The sequence below is a fragment of the Cryptomeria japonica genome, chromosome 2, assembly GCF_030272615.1.
Source record: "Cryptomeria japonica chromosome 2, Sugi_1.0, whole genome shotgun sequence".
In the NCBI taxonomy this organism is placed as follows: domain Eukaryota; kingdom Viridiplantae; phylum Streptophyta; class Pinopsida; order Cupressales; family Cupressaceae; genus Cryptomeria; species Cryptomeria japonica.
In genome coordinates this window covers 31,647,090-31,672,554 of record NC_081406.1, presented here as the reverse complement: position 1 = coordinate 31,672,554, position 25,465 = coordinate 31,647,090, and the positions used below count along the sequence as shown (strand labels likewise).

The following is a 25,465-nucleotide window of genomic DNA, read 5'->3' as shown; positions in this document are numbered from 1 at the left end:
ATTCTTCTCTTTTGCCGATAAGGTGGTGAGCACCTTTTCATACCCAAGACTTGTGAAACCAGTAGGTGCATCATTGATTGTTGTGTCACAATCTCCCGCCAATATGGTGATCTTACCAAGTTAAAAGGAAGACCGTTGGCATAGAGGCAACGTGCAAGTTTTTGCTCTACAACATCTCTTGATTCCATTTTGAATGCTTTCTCCAATGGGCCTCTTTTGCGAGAATGGGAATTATATACTTCAACTTCATCTTGCATGGCGGGTATATTCAAGAAAGGGTGATTGGGGGCCTTTTCTGGTATTCTACGATCATCAGGTAAAGTCATTGGTGTTTTTCTTGCAAATGGATTAGCTCTTAGTTTTTCTTTTTGTCTTGTTATAGCTTGATCAACATCTTGTTCTTTGATGAATGCTGCTATTTGTGTTGCAGACAACCCATTCCCATCTGACCCTTCACACATTTTAATCCCTTTCCTAGCAGGGCCACAAAAGTGACGCCTCACTCGATAATACGAGCACCTATAATTGGTTTTACAAAAATTACAATCCCATTCAAATCCTCACCTCCTGGAAGTTGTTGACGCATTGTAGTATAATCCCATAAAGGAGATCCTCAATCAACTTTAAATTTTTGGTTTATTGTCTTGTAACCCCCACCCACTGAACTCGAACTTGTTGCCATTTTGTTTTTTTGCTGTTATAAGAAATTAAACATTTTTAAATTAGAAAAAAAAAATGCAATATTACACAATGTAGAAGTTAATGCAAGTATGAAAAAACATTGTTAAAAAAAAAAGAACTTGTTTATCTTTTTCTATTAAAAAAAAATTGAAAAAAAAAACTTCAAAAAATTCGTTAAAAGATCAAAGAATAGGGATAAATGCTTACCTTCAGTGCTTGAATCTCCTTTGTGCAAGCTCTACACCTTTGCCAAGCACTCCACGAACAATCTCCTTCAAAAATAATCACTTGCCCTTAAAAATGCCAAAATGAAACCAAGAGAGAGTAGATGAGCAAATGAAGTTGTTTTGGGTCTCAAATGCATTTTGCAAGGGCAAATTAGGCTTTTTGGCCCCAAAAAGGCAAAAAAAAAAATAGTTTTTTAATACGGAAAAGTCACTTTTTGGTGACTTGACTGGCCCAGCCCGTGGGTTCGTCTGGGTCCACGCTTGGGTTCGCCCGGGTCTGGCCAGGGTTCGCCCTTTTGACTATGGGTTCTCTCTGGGTTCACCCTTTTGACGATCAAAAGGGTGAACCCTAGCCGGACCCAGGGCGAACCCAACGTGGACGTGGACCTGGACCCGCGCAAACCCGGTTCGCGTTTGGAGGCCAAAACCGACAAACCCAATAACTGAGAAGTAATCTAAAGAGGAACACCTAGTACACATCAAATTAGTATTGCAAGGATTGAGAGAGGAGAATTGTTGATCAAATTGAAACCTGTAGTTTCATGAGGATAGAACTAGAGTGCTTAGGATTTGTGCTCTAAAAAGAAGGTTTACAAATGGGCCCAGAAAAGGTAAAAGCTATTGTTGGTTGGCCTACACTAGAGAATGTTGAAAAGATTAGAAGTTTTCATGGCTTGGCTAGCTTTTATAGAAAGTTCATTACAAATTTCAATTGAATGTCTGACAATAAGTGAGACCATGAAAGGAGACAAAAGAGAATTTACATAGACAATAGGAGAAAAAAAAGCTTTGAATTGTTGGAAAGGTCAATGAGCAACAAGTGTTGGCATTGTCAAACTTTGATAAGGTATTCCAACTTGACAATGATACCACAACTTCACAAATTGTTCAAAAACTGTTTCTAATGTAGACCAAGCATATGTGTCACCAATGTAATAGAACTGAGAAGCACACAGCAAATATGGAGAGGGGGGCGGGGAGTGAATCAGTATTTGAGCCTTTAATATGACCAATTTTCATAATTAAACCAAATGAAACATAAGAGAAACAAGCAGCAAACATGAACACAGAGATTTCTCGTGGAAAACCCTTTCGGGTAAAAAACCATAGCAACAAAGAATTCTATTCGCTTCAAAATAATGAGCTACAATCCAGATTACATAAGTGAGCTACTTTCCAAGAGCACCAACTCTTCACAACAAAGGCACCAACCTTTGTAAGAGCACCAACTCTGAGATGATAAGGCACCAACCTCTGATAGGACAAACAAAACTAAAGATTTGAACTCACTGCTTCTCTTCCCTTTTTCAAATTGTCTTCACACCACAGTAAGTATAAAGATTGCATACCACTTAAAAAAATCTCTTCTTTATCTGAAACAAGCACACTAAAAACACTACCTTTATTCGATTTCCTCCTCCATATAATTGAAGACTGTAGTAATATCATTCCCAGCCACAACTTAGAAAAAATCCCAGACAATCCATAACAATCAAAGTAAATTCCACATACAAACGATCTCTATGATCACTCATTTTAGAACTGCATCCCCATATTTTTTAACACAATAACTCCCAGCCTTTATGCAAAACGTACAGCACACACACACCACTCCCGCCAAACCAATCATCAACCCGATACGTAGTCACACAGCATCATCAGTGTTGCCCAGCATACCAAAACCAAAACAAAACACCAACACCGATATCTTAAATCATATCTTCTACAGGAAGCTTCGTATAGCCAAAAGAAACATAAAAACACATCAAAAATGCTTTTCGATGCCTTTTTTCTTAGAAACCTTACACGCCCAAAATATTATCCGCCAACCCGATATCTTCACCCCCCAACACGTATATCTTCATCAAATCATTTGCAGTATACAAGCGTATATATAGAGATTACAAGACAACGTTCTAAATTAAGAACAAGTCATTTAAAGTGAACTACCAAAAAGCTAAACGCTAAATAAAGCTTAAAAGCTAATTAACTAAAAAGAAAAAGCTAAATGCTAAATAAAGCTTAAAAGCTAATTAACTAAAAAGCTAAATGACCATTAAACAAGGAACTAAATATAGGTGACTAAAGTATAATTAAATATTCTAATACCCTCCCTTAATGGTCATTCACTCTGTTGTGGTGGAGACCTTCCCTCGATCTGAAAAGTGTTAAGGACCAAGAATACCAAAATCCATCCAACCTGACGTTGGGTAACCAAACTGAAACCTGAAACCATGATTTTGAGGAAAAATCGGCAAACCCTTTTGCAGAAGAGTACCAACTCCAAAACTGACTGCAAGATACCACAGTTGCAGATGTTCGCCCTGGCAGGTGCGACCCAAACTAACTGCAACAAAGCACGATTTTGAAGAAAAAACCGTCAAACCCTGAAATAGGAACCTTCGAAAAGAGAATTTACGATTTTGTGGAGAAAATCGAAAATCGAAAAACCAAGAAATCTGAGGTTACAAATCATCGTTTTTGTGGGAAAAAACGATAAAACCCAGATAACTAAAATCTTACGCGAATATCGCGGATTACAGATGAGATAATTTTTAAGGGAAAATTATAAACCCTGCGAACAATTTTTGAGTAAAAAATCGTGAAAACCCTCCCATGATTTTTTTGGGAAAAAATCAAAAAACCGACAAACAATTTTTCATGAAAAAATCGTGAAAACCTTGGGACTTGTAAGACGAGGTCTGGCCTAAATCAATCTGATCAAGGCAATGAACATGCACTGTTTCCAGGTGTTGTGGCAGTTAAACTTTTGACTGTGTTCCAACATGATGTTGGTCAAAGATGCCATCACAAAAATGGAGGTTGAACAAGGTCAACCTAGTGAAAGCATGAGACAAAAGAATCTGATTCAAAAATCAAAATAGAAGCAGCTGCACAAAAAAATCTGAAACCCTGGAGGAGAATTCTGGCACGAATTCTAAGGTGCAAATTTCGAGGTTTGGAAGAAATCCATAAATTATAAATTTCTGCAAACTTAAAATAGCATAAATGGTGCCCAAAAAAACAGCAAAAATCCCAACGTCCATAGAAATAGCAGAAATTGTGAACTGTTTTTAAATTCCAAGGCAAATTTGCTGACACAAAATTCGAGGTGCGGAAAACGAGGCACCCAGAAAAATCTTAGACCAACCTAGAAAAGCTCTCAAAAAACCCACAAAGAATCTGAAAACAAAATGCAGATCCGACGGCTCAAAAATTGAGGCACGAAAAACGATGCACCCAAAAAAATCTGATGATAACCCAGTTGAGGTCTTGAAAAACCCACCAAGAATATGCAAGAAAAATAAGATTTTGACTTGAACTGAAGGGTCAAAACCCTAGTCGAAAATTGCAGAAACCCTAGGAAAATTTTCAATCTGCAAAAAAAAACTCCAAGTTGCAGGCCTGAAAATCTCCAAAACTCTAAAAAAAACATGAACTGCTGCCCAACATAGAAATTCGCCCACAAACCAGAAACCCTCAAAAAGCCTTCTAAAAAGCAAAATCGTTTTTTTTTAATAAAAAAACAATAAAAAAATCTGGAAAATATTCCAAAAAGAAGGGCATGAATTTTTATTAAAAAATTCGCCAAACTTTAAAAAATCCCATTGACCCGCTCTGATACCATGAAAAATAAATTGAATGAATGATTCAATGATCGGATAATCTATTCAACAGTATACAAGCATATATAGAGAGATTACAAGGCGACGTTCTAAATTAAGAACAAGTCGTTTAAAGTGAACTACCAAAAAGCTAAACGCTAAATAAAGCTTAAAAGCTAATTAACTAAAAAGCTAAAGCTAAATGCTAAATAAAGCTTAAAAGCTAATTAACTAAAAAGCTAAATGACCATTAAACAAGGAACTAAATATAGGTGACTAAAATATAATTAAATATTCTAATAGAAAGCTCCAAAATTATTCAAAACGATAAAACAATTCTGTAACTTCTGTGCTACAACATACACTACGCACTCTCATAAATGTTAATCAAAACAAATTAAAAATGCTTTAAGAGCACAAAATCTGCTGAAGACAAATTTGTCTCCTCCAAAGATGCTGAATAACTCTCTTTTCAAAACGTATATCTGGAAAAAAAAAACGTGATTTGAATAAATCTTCTAATTGTGCATCCCCAGCTGAAGAGGAAATTTGCCGACACATTTAAAATTCAGCTTAGTGTGGAGTCAAGAAAAAAGAGCATCATCTCAGAGCATCTTCTTTTATGAAGACAATGAATTTAATTCTGCCACCTCAATGTGAATGACATGATTACACAGCACCAATAATCTGAAAAAGGTTAGTTTTTTTAATGCCGTCTTTTCTGGTCTTTAAAAAAAACATTGACTCTGTTTAATTTTTTTTTTAAATTAATAGGCACAAACTCTGCAAACAACGTCCTCCACGAACTCTGCAAAAAAAAAGTCTTCCACCTCATGCAGCTCGCACAACACATGTAAAAGATTCTGTCTCCCACAATAAGAATGAATCGATTTTTCCTTTTGAAAAGAATTATCGGAGCGGTCTCCCAAAACAAAACACTCCAGCTGTGGGGTCATGGAAAAAGAAATATTTGATGAAACCAAAGAAAGGTTGTCGTATTTGAAAATTCAACTGATGATGTGGCATAAACTCTGACTAAGCTGCTGACTAAGACAAGTAGGCACACACACTGCTGATGCAGACACACACCCTGCTCAACCAGACACCCAGGCAGCTCTAGCAAGCATACAAGCACCTCAAGCAGGTAACCAAGCAGCTCAAGCTGCTCAACCAGGCAGACAAGTAGGCAGCTCAACCAAGAAGGCAAGCAACTCAATTAAAGCTCAAATAAACCTTGACATCAACGACAAAAATTCCAACAAGAACAATTGAGTATAGAAATTTTGAGGCCCATTGTATAAGATCATTTTTGGCTGATAGAGCTAGGTTGGGTCGTGCTTCCATGAAAATTTCAAGACACTACCACTTTTAAACACCATTTTATCCAAAGCAACAATTGGGATGATTAGCTCTACTACATGGATTAGAAGTGGCCCCATTTGCACTACCATTGCATATCTCTTTGAGAATTTTGTGCAAGTTCATCACACAATTGGGGTCAGCAGATGAAGACTTTGCAGGTGCAAGCAAACAAGCATTGATAGGCTTTACACTAGGAATGGAGGATTTTACAGTGGAGCATAGATGTGCTCTTGAAGTGATGACCTAAATTTTGCAAAAGTTTTGTTTGGAGACCTAGACATACAAGAGGCAAAACCAAAAAAAATCTAATATAAAAGGATTGCCACAGGTCAATGGAGTGGATTTCCCCATGATTTTGAAGACATAGAAGATTCATCAAATAACTATATTGACTAATCTAAGTTTGCAAAAGAAATCATATTGAGAAAGATTTTAAACAATGACCACCAAAAATAAGGAATATCATTCCTACCATGGTGCATTCACATGAATTGATAGCTGTCTTCACAATATGGAGACATTTTTCAATGGCCCCTATAAATATATCGATCACACCCAAAGCAAGAGCAACAAACAGTTGGAGGAAGGGAAGACTTACACAATTATGAAGAGAAGCCCATGCAAATAGCAAGAGCCTCATGAACAACAAGGCCAAAAACCAAGGGGACCCTTATTGTTGTAGAAGTGGCAGAGAGAATTTATTCTTACCACCCATTAGGAAAAATAAGCCGAATGAACAACACAACAACCTAGAAATTATTTAAGTTGCAAAAACTTATGAGCTGTACAACCAACAGCCAGTAGAGCTTCAAGCACTAATTAGCAATGATGAATACATCAAAATTAAGGAGCTTAGAAATATCATTAGGATCTAATTATTGAAAGGATAAGGTTAGGGTGAAAGTGAGTGAAGCAGGAATCCCTCAAAGCCCATTTTAAAAAGACAATGTCAGATCTCCTAGAGCCAAGGCTGGCATAAATTGAGAAACTTGCAAATTCTTTTTTGCTTTTAAATAAGGCCAAAATGATCTCCAACTAGGAAAAGAATGCCTCTACTAATTGGCCAGTATTAAGCGCATGTGGTCTCCCAAATTTGGGTTGTTCACAAACATGGCAAATGAAGTAAGTCAAGAAACGGGATACCCTTCAGGGCAGCACCTCAAACTTTCCTTGAAGGCCGTTGAGAAGAGCAGTAGACAAATAAACAGGGTAGAGGCACATATTTCAAACACAGAGAACAGAATGGAGGCCTCGAATGGTCTGATAAGCACTAGAATGCAACCACTCTTTGGTAAGAATGGAATTGTTAAGAACTAAGCCTGAATGGCTAGAGACATAAAATAACTGATTCATGTTTTTAGCCAGAGTATAAATGAAAATGATCGCCTAGCATTTCAAGAAGCAAACAATGTGTTAGGAATCATCTCTCTAAAGCTCCATGTTGAGATGGTTGTGAAGGGTTTCACCTCAATTGCAAAGGCTCCATGGAGGGCACCAGTGAGTGAACTCATCAAGGCATTGTTGTGTACTTTCCTTCTAATCCACAGTGGGAAAAGATGGCAGCATACCTTTCCCAAGTGGACCTAGGTAAGATGTTTTGCTAGCATTCTTTATTCTTTCAATCGTGTACCTCATTCTTTATTCTTCTATGTGTTTGTCTTATTCTACTTTAGGCTCAAAAGTCTTGTGTTTTGCATAGGCACATTAAATATTTAACCATGACTGTGACTTTAAAAGACGTAAACAAGTGCCTGTGCAAAAGAAAGACCATATATGTAAATGGAACAAAAGGTACAAATGTCAATTACCCATTGGATAAGCATCGTTCCCTTAAGCTATACCTAGGAAGCTCATTTCTGAGCTATTGATCCAAAGTTATTTGGTTAACCATGTGTTAGATTATGATTTGTCATTTATTCTGTTGGCCTGCAGGAAAGGCACTCAAAACTAATTGCAAAAATTCTTTTCACATTAATACAGCAACATTTGGCTAATTTTCAATGCTGATGATGTACCTTTTGATTTGATAGTTATGTTCTTCTACATGAAACTTGAATTTGAATGCTAGTAAAATATATTTCTAATTTCATGAAGATCTAATGTTCTGTGATGCAACCAAATGATTTTAAGCATGTAATTAGTAATCCTCTTGATAATCTAATGATCTTTCTATGTTTCTGCCCAGTAGATTTTAGCACCTGTCTGAATTACATTTAATTGATCAATTTTCTTTGATTAAATTTCTATTTTCTGCAAAATAAGGATTCTATAATCAATTAAAAACATCTTGGAGAATCCATTTAAGTTAATCATCAACGTAAACCTGCATTTCTCAAGGGGCCTTGTATTCAGTTGATCAACTTGTTAAAACTAAAAGAATCTCTGTTATGCTGACAGTAATATCAGATACCTTTCATTTTTCTACATTGTTCAAGGTTGTAATCTACCTATCAGGTAAGTATATGCATAGGATTACTAGTGACAACCAATTAGGCATCATTGCACCAAAGGGTTCTACCTCCCTGTAGATCTGTTTATTTCTTGAGCAAAGAGCCCGACTAAGAAATGCTGCAAATGCAACAACATCTTCAATTGCCCCTGTAGTCACCATACCATCTCATTGTAGTGCATGGAAAACAGCCATTGCAAATGCAACAACCATCTTCAAGTATCCCTGAAGTCACCAAACCATCTCATTACAGTGCATGGTAACCAGCCACCGTGACCGCCAAATAAACTAGAAATGGCATTGAATGATCAATTCTGGCATTTATGATGTTATAATCAGAAGGGTAAACACAATAATTTCAAGCTATCTTTTGTGTAAGTTTATACATTTCATCATCTCATGTAGGCATGAAATCCTCCCAGTTCAACATTTTGCTACAAGTTTTGACGAGAATCTTTCAATTCAATGGGCAGAAACTTAATTCAACAACACAAAGTAGAGTATGATTAAGGCATGGAGAATAAAGACCCAAAAAAAAAGAAACCATATACAGAATCTAATCTAAGCCTTTGCATGAACCTGTTGAAATTTGCAGGTATCAAACAAATATATCCAATGGTGCTAAAAATAGTTCAAGAATTGCAAGACTCGAATATTGTCACAAACGTGTAAGGTCTTTCCCTAGCAGCACTTTTTATATGAAAAGACTTACAATTTTGCTATTCATTTGCCACATGTTGACATGCATATCGTTTTGTCTATATTTCAAAACTATATCGAAGATGTGATTAAAAAATGAAAAATTGGTTCTGATGGTCAGTTTTAGCAAATAAAATATCATGTGCAAGGCCAACCAATCATGATCTTGCCAGTTTGGATGACCAGAGATATGCACACACGAGACTTTTTTTTTTAAGTTACATATTCTATTTACTAATGCAACATTATTAACCACTGTGACTATAGGCAACTGAAATAAACATAGAACTGAATCTACATACAGTCTGTGTCGTTTCAAGATGTGGCTTCACCCAGTCATGAGCAGCAGCAGCCTTTTCTGATGCCTGATATTCAACAGATAGTCAATTGAATGTCTACAAGAAAAAAACGGCACTACCATGATACATCATATGAACAAATCAAAAGCAAGTATTTTCAAACTCGCTAAATAAATTACCTTATCCAGCACAGTATCCATAGCAGGCTTCACATGGCTTGCCCAATATGATGTTACAAATGCCTATCCAAAGACGAAAGTTATTAAAAATTTAAAACAAGCACCAGATGCAAATTTAATTTTGCATTGCTATAACAGTCAAAAACATGAATTCATTTAGATGCACTTACCTGAAATTTACCGAAATGAACTACAAGCCAAGGTGGTAACCAGGCTCCGTGCACCTGATAAGCAGCAATGGTATGCATACCATCAGGTCTACATTTCAAGAAGACTGACCTATCAAAACAGTTTTCCTTCAACAAGAATATTATTCAGCCAAGAAATATAATACTGTTTTGATGGTGATGAGAAGTTACTCCATGTTATGTGCCATTTAATAACTACATAAAATCTCCTAAAGGATTAAAGACTATTATATATCCAGAGCTGAGTGATACCCGTAATAGCTGAGAACTACATTTCATGTGAAGTTGGAACAAAGAACCAAATAATTCACTTAAATGATATTTGTCCCAACCAAGTAACATGGTAAAGTGGCAACCATGGGTACAATTAACAATCTCCCTATGCATTTGAGAGGGGCAGCTCCCTTGTGTGATTGGGGTTTTTAGGTTTTTTTTCTGCTTTTAACCTAAAAGCACAAAAGGGGCAAAAAAGAAAAAAGAAGATAAGGAAGAGGGAAATCCTGCACAGGCTTATACAAGACAATTTTCAGGATTTATCAAAGACTAGATTACATGTACAGAAAGAAGTGAGGACAGAGTAGAAGGGCCAAAAATAGTCTTCTCTGATTTACACTGCATATTCAACAACATAAGATTTTACATAACTTGAAACAAGTAATGTAAGGAAATATGGATACTTCCAACATACAAATAGAGATAATCATATTAGAATTTATTTGAAATTAATTCAAAAAGTTGACAAATTGCATCCACATGTAAAGAAAAATACAAAGAAAGATTGTGGAACAAACCTATGGAAGTCTACGGTCAACAAAGAATAATAGACACAAAATTCAGTAAAAATTTATTTACTACTTTGGATTCCAGAGCACAAAGTCTTCTCAAAACTCTTGTACAACAATGAAATAGGAGCAAAAGGTCCTCTTTTAGAAATAGCTTGTATCTATACACATCTTCCCTTTCGACCAACTTGTAACTGTCCTATAACTAATTCTTGAAATTATAGTATCTACTTTAAAACCCACTTTAAGTCGTAAAAAGAAACAACTTAAGCCATATATGGTTAAATAAAGTAACAATGATAATTACAATAAAGTTAGGAGGAAATTATTATGAACTTTGTTGAGTAAAAGAAAGCTTGTCTACCTCAGAACTTCGACTTCCTAAAGTGGTAATAACAGCAGGTTGTGTAAAATGAATAATTACAATAAAGTTACAAGGAAATTATTATGAAATTTGTTGAGAAAGAAAAAGCTTGCCTACTTCAGAACTTCGACTTCCCGAATTCTGCAAGGCCAACCTAGCTTTACAAATTTCGAACTGCCAAGTAGCTTGAGCTATTACTTTGCTCTTAGGGACAACAATGTTCATCAAACAAACCTTCCAAGTATTTAATGAGTAGTTCATTTCCACACTCTGCTTGAAAAGTTTGGGCAAATTCTTGGGATATTCTTTGAGCAAAGTAGTGTCTAGGCTCTTCATAACTTCAAGGTTAAACACTTCTTTCTTAAACAATTCTTCAGGGATCATTTTCTGAAAACTCTTCTTTAATTCAACCACATCTAATTGTTTGGTTTCACCTTCTTTCAGGAATTTTGAGCTAATAGCCCAAAAGTCTGCTCAAACTTCTGATTTAATTTGTCCACAAAGCTTGTCAGGTTTCTTGTAATTTTCAAGAGCTCCTTGAAGGACTGATAACTTCTATTCAACACTTTTAAACAACACTTGTGAAATATTTTCTTCTATTTTGGTAAAAACTTGTTCAGCTAGAAGTTCCTGTCTGTGGCCATCATCTCTAGCAAATCTCTTATCATGCCCTGCCATAAAGATTCTTCTCTCTTAATTGCATGCATTTCTTAGTAATTTTGTTTTCATCAGCCTCAATTATGATCTAAATTTTCCTTGCTTCTTCAATGAATTTAAGGCCATCTAAAATAACCTGTTCTACCCAACTTTCTATTACCTTGCCATAACTTTGATATTTATTTATGTTGGCAATAGTATCTTATTTATTTTGCTAGGTGTGGTTACTACAATAGAAGCTACAGGAGTTACACTTGCATGTCGCTTTTTTGTTACCACAATGAATCTGATGCTATACACTGTAAAAGTTCTTACCTATTCTTTCAATTGCCTCTCTAGTTTGCCTCTCCTCTTCAGTCCTCTAGACTAACTTGGCAGTGGATACCTAGAAATTATGGATATCCCCTTCATGTGTTGATGAACCAAGGTCCACTTTGGAAATCTCATAATCTGGTACTGTCGTGTTTTATTCATTCTTGTCAAAGGTAGTTTTAGCAATCTCCACATGATGTTGCTTCAAGGAGGTATCATTCATTAATCTAGAAGCAAATTTGGCCTTCTTGGATTTGGGATCATTTGGAGAAAGTTACTGACAGCATCAAAACTAGGTACAACAGCATTTGACACTTGCCTCTTTCTAGAGACCATTTGTTGAACCCAATGTGGAGGTGGATAGGAAACAACCATTTGTGAACTTGTGTAAGATGGAGTAAGATGGGAACTTCCAAGGGAGGAATAGAGTTAGATGGAATAGGAAGGGATAAACAAGGGGATGGTAAAGCTGGTTGTTGCAGAGTTGACAAGGAGGATGCGAGAGAAACAGGATCTGGTGTAACAAATTATCAGGTGGTGCCATCAGCTTGTTCCAAAGAACCAACAACGGGGAGAGGTGGCTAACCTCCCTTGGGCATTGCACTTTGAGGCTTCTTTATTTCTAGCTTCCTCCTAGGAATATCATCCCATCCACAAGGGTCAATGGGAACTTGTTTCTTGTTTGGGTCTTCAAATCTCTACCACTTGCTAAACCACTCTTTGTACAAGTTATATACATAGAAGTAAAATGTGGGTTGAGGAAGCCCCCACCTGTCTTGAGCTTTGTGATGATTTTCCTTTGTTAGAATTCTTCCCAACAGCATATTCAACCACCCACTTGTTGAGTCATGCCTTTGATCTTCGCAATATATAACTAGTCCTCTCTTCAATTCTTGTCAATTCTTTACCAGCCCACTTAATAGGTGGCAGCAATAGCATTTAGATTGAATTCTTGAAGATAGGATCAACCAAGTCACTCCCATCATCCATAAGTTATCTATTCTGAAGCAAATGTTTTTAACTGGTCCAAATTAATCCTCCTCCAAACCCCCCCTTTCTAACTTCAAAATCATTCTCATAATCTTCCCAATAATCTTCCATATGATGTGTGATAATATTGTGGACCAAGCTTGAGATGACTCTTCACATATCCCTTGCTTGTGACTATTTGGAAAAAGGAATAAGGACTAACTTCTTTTCCCTACATCTCTTGTTAATTTTTTTGATTTGTCTACATACCTAAATGAGAAGAGTCTTGTCATTGGCAAAATGTGGGAGCTTGCATTGAGTACCTTCAAAATCACCTATGCAGGTATAAGTAAACCTTGGAAATTATTTGAAATAGCTTCCATCCAATGTTATCAATGTGGCTGCTGAAGCAGAGATCCTAATCCCAATATCTCCATTTAGTTCTCGCATGGTTAACATGGTAAATGCATTATTTACGCTTCTGTGTTGAGACATGGACCAGCTAGGACTCGAACCTAGGACCTTCCATACGCTGCTGGAGTGCTCTACCACTGAGCTACTGGCCCCTCTTGGACCAGTCCATCATCGGTCCGGGTGTGGCTTATTTCCAACACCAACACCCCCCCTTAAGCCACACCTCTCGTGTGCTTGGGGCTCCTAGCCTGGACCTGGCTCTGATACCATGTTGAGACATGGACCAGCTAGGACTCGAACCTAGGACTGTCCATACGCTGCTGGAGTGCTCTACCACTGAGCTACTGGCCCCTCTTAGACCAGTCCATCGTCGGTCCGGGTGGCTTATTTCCAACACCAACATTCTAAACTTTCTATTGCTTTCTTCCAATGTAAATTGCAATTAATAATCAAAGATCTAAATCAAGTTATCAAAAACACCTTGTGTCCTAATTGGCCATGGCTTATTGTTCACTATTGCATAAAATAGGTACGATGTATAAAATTATTGGGTTTTTCAAGATTGACTGATTGATTATGAATATTGTCACTAATAATATCTCCCCAATCAATTGAGAGCTCTCCTTGACAAATAAAGCTAATGAATAAGCACATCCAAGTGAAAAATGTGAAAATTACTGGTCTCAAGGTGACAAGGACTCTTAAGGAATCCAAGGAATTGTGAATGACAAGGAATATATAGGCATTTGAGCAATTTAAAGGATACAATTGGGGCATTAGAGGCAAGAAAGGCACCTTGTTCATTGAATGTAAGTTGGACCAATTTGAATTGTAGAAATCAGGGTGTGTCAGGTCCCCTCCTTGATCGTTATTTATAACCTAAATGAAGCAATTAATATTACAAATTAATATAATCAACAAATGATTATTTGAAATTATTAATATTTATTTATTATATATTATTAATAAATAATATTTTTGAAATATCCAAATAAAATAAATTAATATTATATTATAAACATTTAGAAATATTATAAACAAATATAATAATAAATAAATTCAGAAAATATATGTAACAAAAATAATATAAAAACTGCCTTCATCCTCATCAATAATCTGCAGAATAAATAAAGACTAAGGGGACTGCAGGTGTCAGAGTTGTCCCCTAAGCTGTAGACAATGATAATTAGTCAGTATCAATAATAAATTGGTTAAGTAAGTCTAATGTTAATCATCAGCAATAATAGGGAGTGGTTTACTAAGTTTCGATGGGAGACAATTACACAAGCAAACTAATCACCAATGCCTCCTATATTACCCAAAAGACACGATCTGATTAGCAAACCAATTATTATGAAGAAGATCAGATGTGTCCTATCAACATATCAATGTTACAACTGATACATGGTTATTATTGAGATAACAAACGTCATTGAGTATATTATGAAAAGGCACTTTAGATTAAAGGCAGTGATTCCTAAAAGAAGCTAACATGTCTTTTGAATGATTCCTCTCCCACAATATAAAGAGTTTGTGGTAATTAATTGAAGGGGGAGGAAGAAAAATACGGGAACGTCTTGCGAGCCATTTTTCATTATCAACAAACATGAAGGGAAAAATAAGGCATGGCAACGAACACTCGGGGATATAGACCAGCTCAGAACTGTCATTAAGTTTCAGGCGGTATCATCCTTGTTCTTGGTGGTATGCATAGGATCGTGCTTAATATGTATGCTTAATCTATGAAACCCGCTGATGATTTTATACAGAATTTAATAATTATAAGAATCTAATAATAATTAATAGTAATTTAATAATTATAAGAATTTAATAATAATTGATGGAAATATAATAATTATAACTATTACAGTGATTTTCTTATATAATAATAATAATATCTATAAATGAATATATAGATATATAGAAAATAATATTTTGTAATCAGACAAATAAAAATATTAGATTTTAAATCAGAAAGAACTCATAAGATAATAAACAGTAAGAAGAATATGTTTGGGTATAATCCTCGCATCTGCTGTCAGTATTCACAAGGTTGGGAATTGAGATGTTCCAAAGAGAGGAGGTCTAAATCCAATTAATAGGATTAATCCCAAGACAAGTAGGGATCAGTGACCCATAAACCTTGAGGGCATGGTCCCAAGATAGATAAGGGCTTGGATCTATAAACTTATTGTGGATGTGTGATAGATGAACAATTTACTTATTAATAAATTAATTGATTAAACTATGGAATATCACCGATTTCATTCTTGTTAGGATAGATTTGACTTATTATTATATGGAAATAGATAAATAATGGTCAAAACAAGCTTAAACCAAGTAGGGGACTTTACAGGGCGAGTAGGATTATATTTGGGTATAATCCTCGCATCTGCTGTCAGTATTCACAAGGTTGGGAATTGAGATGTTCCAAAGAGAGGAGGTCTAAATCCAATTAATAGGATTAATCCCAAGACAAGTAGGGATCAGCAACCCATAAACCTTGAGGGCATGGTCCCAAGATAGATAAGGGCTTGGATCTGTAAACTTATTGTGGATGTGTGATAGATGAACAATTTACTTATTAATAAATTAATTGATTAAACTATGGAATATCCTCAATTTCCGTGATGGCATCATTAACCAACATCATGTTCGAACACAGTCAAAAGTTCAACGGCTGCGACTACAACACTTGGAAACAGCGTATGCTTACCATCTTTGAGTATCGTTGCCTTGATCAGCTTGTTTTGGGCAAGGAATCTCGTCCTACAACAGCAAGTGATGATCAAGATAAACATGATGTGAAGAATCGAGAGGCTGTCATGCTTATCAAACTCTCTGTCAGATAATCAACTCCTACAGGTGCCTTCAGGTAAAACAGCAAAAGAGATCTAGGATCTTTTGAAGGATCTTCATGAAACGTCCGACAAGAGCCGAGCTTTCTTCTTGAAGAATATGTTGTTTTCTATCATGATGGATGACAAGACATCCATCCAGGCACATCTTACGAAGATTAAGGAGATCAGTGACCAGTTGGAAGCTATTGGTCGTACCATGGTGGAAGAGGATATGGTAGTGATAACGCTGAAAAGTCTTCTCCTCTCGTACGAGCATTTCATTGACATGCTCAATATCTCTTCTACTAGTGTTGATTTGAAGTTTCCTGATCTTTGCACCAAGCTTCTACAACAAGATAGATGGAAGCAGCAGTTTGGTAGTAACAGTGTCAGTGTGGAACAAGCTTTTACTGCCAAGGAAAAGGGCAAAGGTGAGTATGCACAGCAGAAAGGGCAGCACAACTCTAAGGAGGGGTTCACGCAAAGATTCACATGTCACTATTGTGGTAGATTTGGGCATATCCAGAAGTTCTGCAAAAAGAGGTTGGTTGATCAAAAGTCCAACCAGGGAGGGTCTCAGGAGCAGGTATAGGCTCATGTTGCAAAGAATTTTGAAGAGTCATCAACCTTTCTATGCTTTTTTATTTTGTCATTGGTTGGGTTTTCTGATTTTTTGCCATAAAAAATCATGGGAGGGTTTTGCTTGATTTTTTTCTCAAAAATCAGGGTTTTACCACGTGATGTTGTCTGGTGTTTTCCCGCATGATGTCTGATGTTTTACCGCATGATGTTTGGTGTCTTACCATGTGGTGTTTTGGGTCTTGCCATGCTAAGTTTCCGGGTTTTGTTCGATTTTTTCCACAAAAATCGTTTCAAGGGTTTTTACCATTTTTTTCCACAAAAATGATGATTTGTATCTTCAGTTTTGGAGGGTTTGCCGATTTTTCCTCAAAATCATGGTTTCAGGTTTCAGTTTGGTTACCCAATGTCAAGTTGGATGGATTCTGGTATTCTTGGTCATTAACACTTTTCAAATCTAGGGAGGGTCTCCACCGCAGCAGAGTGTTCTTTTCGTTTGTGATCAAAAGACCTGCAAAGTCTTCTGCAGGGTAGTTAGTAGATAGAATGACCATTAAAGGAGGGTATTGGAATATTTAATTATATTTTAGTCACCTATATTTAGTTCCTTGTTTAATGATCATTTAGCTTTTTAGTTAATTAGCTTTTAAGCTTTATTTAACATTTAGTTTTTTCTTTTTAGTTAATTAACTTTTAAGCTTTATTTAGCGTTTAGCTTTTTAGTAGTTCACTTTAAACGACTTTTTCTTAATTTAGAACATCATCCTTGTAATCTCTTTATATACGCTTGTATATTGTTGAATAGATTATCCGATTATTGAATCATTCTTCATTCAATTTATTTTTCACAAACCTTATGTAAAATTATAATTAGGATAGCTATAGCATGACATATTTAAAATCATAGTAGCATAAAATAATAATTAGGATAGCTACAGCATGACATATTTAAAATCATAGTAGCATAAAATAATAATTAGGATAGCTACAGCATGACATATTTAAAATCATAGTAGCATAAATTTCAAATAATCGTGAGAAAATGCTATTTATTGCAACTCCAAACACCAGCCACTTCTTTGCTTTGAAAAAAAGGCCCAAAAGATTATTTTACCACAATTTTATCAGTTATCCCAATTTTTCCTCATTTATTCACCAATAACTCACCTTTTCTGATCAAATACAAGTTTTTGGTGATTTTTAGAAGGTTTGGGATATACATACATTTTTTAGCACTTTTGACATTTTAAAGCTTTTCTTGACAGTTTCTCTAGATTTTTAGTGCACTAGGATGCAAAGCAGGATCTTGACAAGAAGTTTGTGCTACATTGGATTGAGCTCGGCCTCTAGATACATAGATTTTCTTTTGAATGTTTTGCTTATAAAAAATAAAATATGCCTTGGCCCTAATTAAAAATTTTGAAAGTGTTTTCAGCATTTAAAATTAGAACTCCCCAAGCTTTTACCTCAAAATCTTAACCCTCAATGCTTTTAGAAAAAGAGCTTGTCGCTAATCTTAAATGCTGAAAAAAATTCAGCATTTAGCAAATTGGACATAAAAAACCCTAACTCTACATCAAATGCTAAATTTTTTTTCCGATGTTTAGTGTTAGGCTTTCGATGCCTTAACCCTAAACCTAAATGCTTTAAAAAATAGCTTTTAAGGTTAGGGCTAGAATTTTAGAAAAAAGACCCCTACCCTAACCTTAAATGTTGAAAGTTTTCCATTACGATTTGAGTTTCTATGCCCTAATCCTAGCCCTAAATGCAGAATTTTAATGGCCTAAACCTAACCTTAAAGCTGAAAAAAAATTCAAAGTTTTGGGTTAGAGTATTTTGCTAGCAAAAATGCAAAAAACTTCAAGCTTTCCCCAACTTTGTCTTGACTCAAGCCGCCACTGATTTCATTCTGCCATCATATTAATTAATTGCAATGCCTCTTGCAACTCAAGAAATCTCTCCAAGAGAATGAAACATGATACATATTTAATCTTTACATGTTTCAAGAATTCCTTCTTGGAGATGATCCTAACAAGTGCATGTGAAATGTGGTGATAGGAGATAAACATTTGTACATCTGTAATGTCCCCTTTTGTAAAAAGCCCTAGTTTACCCTAGATTTTGATTCTTAAAAGCTATGGATGGGTTAAGGGAGGAATACCTTTATTTCTGAAAGTAGGAAATCCAGAATATCGACTTATCCTAACAATAGTTGCAGATTCGATCTCTTTGTTCTCTTCTCTTACAAGGTTGTTCCATGCTCTGATTTGAGTGCTGGATTGATCCCTTATATCCTTCCCTGGACATTGGAGAGTCGTGACCCTTTCCACTGGTTGCAATGATTGTGAGGGATGCACCTTTTCATGGTTTGACAGCTGCCCCTTTGTTAATCCATGTGAACTAATCAGTTGTTAGGAATGTAATCACACCTCTAAATCAATTATGATGCATATGGTCGCTGCATTATAGAAGAGATCGGATCCTTTAGGCTGATGCTGTGACGCTGTCTAACAAACCAAACTTCATGTGATAAGCGATTGTGTTTGATTCATGAAATTGTGAAGTCTTACATTGTAAGACAATTTCAACAATCGGTTTGTTGTTCACTGCATATCAGGTCGGGAGCATGACAAATTAAGGAATGGGCTAGAAGTGTACTAAATTCAATGTATTATGAATATAGATAGAATTAAGTACGACTGTCATTCATATTGCAGTCTATATTGATATTACTATTAAATTCTGCATAAGAATATTATCAGGCTTCATACATTAAGCACATCCCCATGCATACCACCAAGAACCAGGATGTTAATGCCCGTAACTTAATAACAGTGCTGATTTGGTCTCATCGTTTGTCATATCCCTGGAGGCTTTTGATTCCTTTCCTTTGATATCACTCAATGTGGGGGAGAGGTCACACCTCTTCATCATGTATGCACTTTGGCAAGAGACACACCCTTTCACCCTCAGCAACCTTTGAAAGAGTGTGACTCATTATTTCTGCGCTTTGAAAGGGACACAACCTTTCATAATCAGTTCTGCACTCCTTATTTAAATCAGATCTGCACTTCTGATTCCCAAATTATCCCCCTCAAATGAGGTTCTCTTCTCCCTTTTATACCTCATGTTTGAGGGAGTCACAACTTTTCATTTCATGTCTTTTGACCATTCATTAACTTAATTAAAATTTAATTATATTCAATTATACGTATATTTTAATTTTAAATTTTATTATTATTATTTACCATTAACTTGTATTTCAAAGTGGGGACATTACAACATCTCTAACACCGCTAACAATTGTTTTCATCCAACCAAATTTTCCCATGTCCTTGAGTGCATTATTCATGACATGCCTACAACGAGTCCGAATATGTATATAGGCTGCCTCAATTAACTTCCTTGCAACTTTGCACACATGAGCCACATTTATCAATGCTTGCATCACATTTTGTAGCCCAACCTCCTCTATAGCATCTATAAAGATCTGAAACTGAAAATTGGCATCTTTGTGATGCCCTAAACAATCAATGATGCTAAGGAAAATAAAGGCCCTTTGTATATGTAGCCATGATATTGATGAGCCTAATATCCATCCACCCATCCATGATTATGCTACATATACTTGTGACCAATGTTTCCTTCATTTTGACCATTAAAATATTAATCTTGGAATAGTTCTTATCCATGATTGTTGTCCTCAATTTAATCTCCCCTATTGGCACATATGATGGTCCCACCATTATTTATCTTTGCCACAACCTACTTATAATAAGGAGAGTGAACCACATGGAATGGAATGACATTAGCAAAGAAGAATTTGCCAATAGCATCATCTACCTCATCCTTCAATTGCACATTGAATACATCTGCAAGCAAGTTTGGAGCATCACTAGTCACCCTACATTTCCCCTTAGACTATGCTACTTCAGCCCCTAAACTAGAAGAAACTTGAATATGCACTTTGGTCTTTGCAAAGTAGTAAAAGTAGAACTCTAAAGACTCCTCCCCCTTCAAAGAAGCTAATGTAGGTGTCATTTCTTCACTTACACCTCATAATTTACTTAACTCTATATTTCAGGTTTTGTGCCAAATTTTAACATACTTCTAAACCTTTGCCTTGAATATGAAGGAGGTGCGCATTAAATTTACTTCTAGTAATGCTGCCTTGAATTTCAAGTTTACAAAGTGGCACTTCCACAGTCTACTGCCCCCAAATGTCCTAAGTTTTACTTCTAACTTAGCTGTGAATTGTTTAAAATAGACTTAGGATCAAAGTGACCCTTAGCATATTTTGCAACATTTTGGAAAGGCAACTAACATTTGCAATCCCAATGGAACTAGTGGCTTCACCCCTCTCTACTTCTATACTTTCATCGAGTGCGTAATCAACTTCTTCAATCTCTCAAGGCTCAATCTTATCCTCACTCATGCTATGAGAACTCATACTCATAGACACTACAAAAAAAGACATTAAATTTATAAATTTATAATTTAAAATTAAAATTCAAACCATGCATAATACAAAAGATTAAGAAATAAAGATTTTATTTTTATTTTTCTTACTTCAGTCACACAAACCATAGAAGCGAAGGACACACAAATAAGAATCCTTATTCTTAACCTTTGTCAAACAAGGATTTCAATTTTGTTTTTCTTACTTTAGGTTGCACAAATAACAAATGCAAAGGATACACAACAGCTTAAGGCCAAATTTGACAAAACTTGAGAATCTAAATAATAAAATATTGAACTAAAATAATGGATTTAAATTGAAATTTGCAACAATATAAATTGCAAACCCCTAAATAAATTACTAAATTTGTGTTGACGTGTATTTTATACACAATCATACACAGAATAAAATACCCAAAGGCATCTTATCCTCTCTTGAATAAAGTCGCTAACTGCTGAAGATATCGCAAGAAGGATCAGTTAGGATGACTCCAATGTTCTTGTAAGTAGGGTCTCTACGTGTGGATAAGCACCAGTGGTCGTTGTGATTTGCTGTGTCCTCAAGGGGCCTTACGTTGCCGAAGATTTTGCTAAACTAAACAAGCTTTCCAAAAAATAACAAAAGGATAGGGTTGCAAGAGGTCTAATCTAGTCTAACCCTAAGAATGACTTGATGTGGACTATACTTGGTGATATTCAACCAATTTCAACATTGCCATAAAGTAACAACTCAATTGAAATTGATGCGATCTTCTAAGATAACAAATAATTTTTCAATACATCAAAGATCAAAGACACTGCCACGAAGGTACATATCCAAGATACAACAATGATTGAAGGTTAAGTGATTCAAGTATTCTCCAGTTGACCACGCAAGGCATTCCTACAATCAGCAAGAAGCTAGTGGTTTGGAAAGCGAATCCTACCAAAGATCAAGTCCAACACTTTGTCCTTCGAATTAACACACTACTTTGATTGAGAATGTTTCAAGAAAAATGAACAACCATGAAGATAACCAAGAGAATTGCAACAAAACACCATAACTTCAATATTTCATTGATTCCAAAGTCATCATGTACAACAATTGTTTGAATTCTTTCCTCAAAACTCAATCTTGCTACAAAAGTAAATTGCTTCTAAACTCTAATCTCTCTAATGCATCAATAATCTAATCTTCTTCTCACACCTAATTATGAAAATGAAATGAAATGAGGGTATAAATAGCATCCTCAATTACAATGAATGGTCCAGATCAAAAGCAGATCAATGGCCAAGATTATGACACCTAAACCCTAATTAGGGTTTCATTACAAAAGTTCCCCTTTTACTGCACAACATTAAATGCATAGCCAATTATTAAATTTGGCACGAAAATCTAGGGGACATAGACCAATGACAATTAAGGTGCCATGTCATCTATAACAACCTCTCATCTAGAATCTTATTCCCTTTCCAATGCTCCTTTTTAGCATATGCAATGAATCTTGATACGATTCCCTCGATCTCAGCAATTGGAATCTCGGGAAGATTCTTCATTCTTTCTTCCAAGTGGATGACCTGATCAAATGCATCTAGAAGAGCTGCGTCCCATGTAAGTTCAAGTTCCTTGGTCTTTTCGATCAAGAGCATGGTAGCAAACATCTGGTCCTGTTGCTCATCTGTGATATTAGCATCCTTGCAAAAGATGACCTTGATCCTATCTTCCAATTCCTGTAAATCCACATCTGTCTCAACTTCGATCCTCCTGCCGAGAATGGTACGAAGTACCTCAAATACTCTGTCCTGGATCGGGTTGATCACCTCCTCAACATGACTGCATCTAGTACTGATGTCCTCAAAGAGAACTTCCTTCATCTGGAGTAAGGTTGACCACTGAAGTAAACTGTGAGGTCCTCCATCCATTATCTTTTCCTGTGCTAAGACCTTCCTCGATGCCTGTCTAATTACTTTCAAGACAGGAATGATAACATCCTTGGTATGAGCAAAAGCAGCTACCGTTATCATCAAATTGTGGATGATCTCAAGAACCTGAATAGCTCGGTGAATGGTCTGCATCATCCTTGTTGCAAATTCTACGGCAACTGTATGAGATTTATCCATCCAAGTACTCATACGCTGGACCATACTCCTGAATCTCTCTGCCTCACCAATTGATTGAAGGGGAAGTGCCTGTATGGGTGATCTTGCTGGATCCTGACGTCCTAAAGGCTGATTGAGATGGCTGAAATATGTTCTCCATGCACCGACCTCTCTCTCAAGCTTCCTATTCTTCTCCATTTCTTCCCTAAGCTTGTCCTTCAATGCCTCAAACGAATCGGTGGCATCATCTAGTGTCTGCTCGGCTGTGGATGGACCTAGCTCAAATGTCTCTATATCATATTCCTCTGCTAAGATCTCACCTTCATACTTGTCCACTGCCGGTGTAGCTATCTGTAATTTTCTAGATCCAGTCTCATCTCTAATCATCTTGGACATCTTGGTAGCCTTTCTCTTCTCCGTCACTTCCTGAGAATGTCCAACAAGGCTCTCTAAATCAATTACATTGTCCTCGTCCTCTATTACGATCACCTTGGTTAATCTTTCCTTCAACCAATCTGAGATGGCTGACCTTGTCTCTTTGACCTGTATTTCCTTATGCAATACTTCTTCTTCTCTGTGAGGAGATGTTACTTCGTCATTATTCTTGTCTTCACGCAACTCATAATCTTGGAGAGATCCACTTGGTGACCCTTGAGGTACCTATCTTTCTTTATCATTCTGAACCATCGACTCCATAGACTCTTCCACTTCAAGTGTCCTTTTCTCTTGTCGAGAAGATGTACCGGATGAACGATCTCGGCTGGCCTCTTGTTTCTTCTTGGAAGATTCTCTCTTTCCCAGTCTCTCTTCCCTCTTCGAGCCTCTTGGATGAAGATCGCCTTCACTTGCACTTCGAAGGTTGCCTTCATTTGCATTTCTGGGATTAGGATTACCTTCGCTTACACTAGCTCCACCTTCGGCTGGTTTCTCTTCCAAAGTGAAAGTCATAGCTATGCCTTGCTCTCTCAACTTCTGATGCTGCACATCAACCCATCTGCGAGTACAAGACAAGACTGGAGCCATCAAAGCATCTAGATCCACAACCTCGGGCTCATTCCAATCTAACCTTACTGATTTACTTTCTCGATCATAGGATGACTGGAGATGTCTGCCACTGTCCTGAGCTTGGTCGGCCACTCTGTAAATCTTGCACTTCCTGATGAAATCCAAAGGCAATCTAAAATGCATCTTTCTTTTTACTTCAAGATCGTCTAAGAGATTCATCATAAAATCTTCTATCTGAAACTCATGCTTAAACTTCCTACCGACTGTCTCCTCTATATATCCATGTGGATCAAAGCTCTCCCTCAAAGCAAAGAATGAAAAGGAATACAAAGCTAACTCCTTCTCTGCGTCATCCATGGCTAAAGCATTAGGACACACCTCAACTGAATTGCCCAATATGATAGGTACCGGAACTCCATTCCCATGCCTGTGTCTGAATGCCTTCGCATAAGCTGCCAACTGTCTTGTTACCTCAAGTAACACAATTCTGTCTGTCGGATATCTCGGCAACATGTATGGAGGTGAAGGACATCCATGAACTCTGATATAAGTGAACTTCGGAAATTGGATAAACCAAGCACCGTACCTCTTTACTAGTTCCTGCGCGTCCTGAGATAATCTACTGTGGATCCCGCCTTGCAACGTCCTCGTAATGTTCATTGTGAAGGTATCATTAACTAGCTTGTAGTTGCTTCCTGGCGGATGATGCAAGTGAACATAGGAATCACAAACTTTGACCTCGCCGGGTCCTCTTCCAATCACTCCTCTGTGAGGTAGTCCTGCGTACTCGAAACTCCTAATCAAGGCATATATAACATATGAACTCATGTGGAAGGACTTGGTAGCCTTGAGTCTCCTCAACTGTACGTCCAAGCAATGGCTAATCATTCTAGCCCAATGAATTGTTCCCTTTCCCTGAACTATCACTTGGATGAAGTAGAACATCCACTTCTCAAAGTAGAAGGCCTGAGGGGCTCCTGTGACTCGGTTGAGCATTGTAATCAAATCTCTGTACTCCTCCTGGAAATCAATCCTGTGTGGTGTGTTCGGTACCTTGCTCAGGCGAGGACGACTCTTGAGTAACCAGTTCTTGTTGATGATGCTTAGGCAAGCATCTGGATCATCTTCGTACATTGACCTGGCTCCTTCTATGCTCTTGTAGATCATATCTCTGTGCTCTGGAAGATGGAAAGCCTCACTTATAGCTTCCTCTGAAAGATAAGCTAAAGTGTTTCCTTCCTTGGACACGATCGTTCTGGACTGGGGATCATAATGACGAGCACACTCGATCATCAACTCATGGCACTATACTGCTGG

General features: G+C 36.7%; 1 protein-coding gene across 4 annotated transcripts in view; it reads right to left on the bottom strand.

The window, feature by feature from the left end:
- The window catches only part of LOC131047394 (uncharacterized), a 56,413-nt gene that overhangs the window by 13,383 nt on the left and 17,565 nt on the right, over positions 1–25,465 (bottom strand). For 2 of the 4 annotated variants that reach the window (XM_057981264.2, XM_057981262.2), the window contains exons 7-10: positions 13,983–14,066; positions 9,672–9,725; positions 9,502–9,564; positions 9,326–9,388 (exon numbers count right to left, since the gene is read on the bottom strand). In XM_057981264.2, coding sequence (XP_057837247.1) covers positions 9,326–9,388; positions 9,502–9,564; positions 9,672–9,725; positions 13,983–14,066 — 264 coding nt within the window. The remainder of the gene's footprint in view (positions 1–9,325; positions 9,389–9,501; positions 9,565–9,671; positions 9,726–13,982; positions 14,067–25,465) is intronic. The other 2 variants (XM_057981266.2, XM_057981265.2) reach the window with 1 other exon arrangement.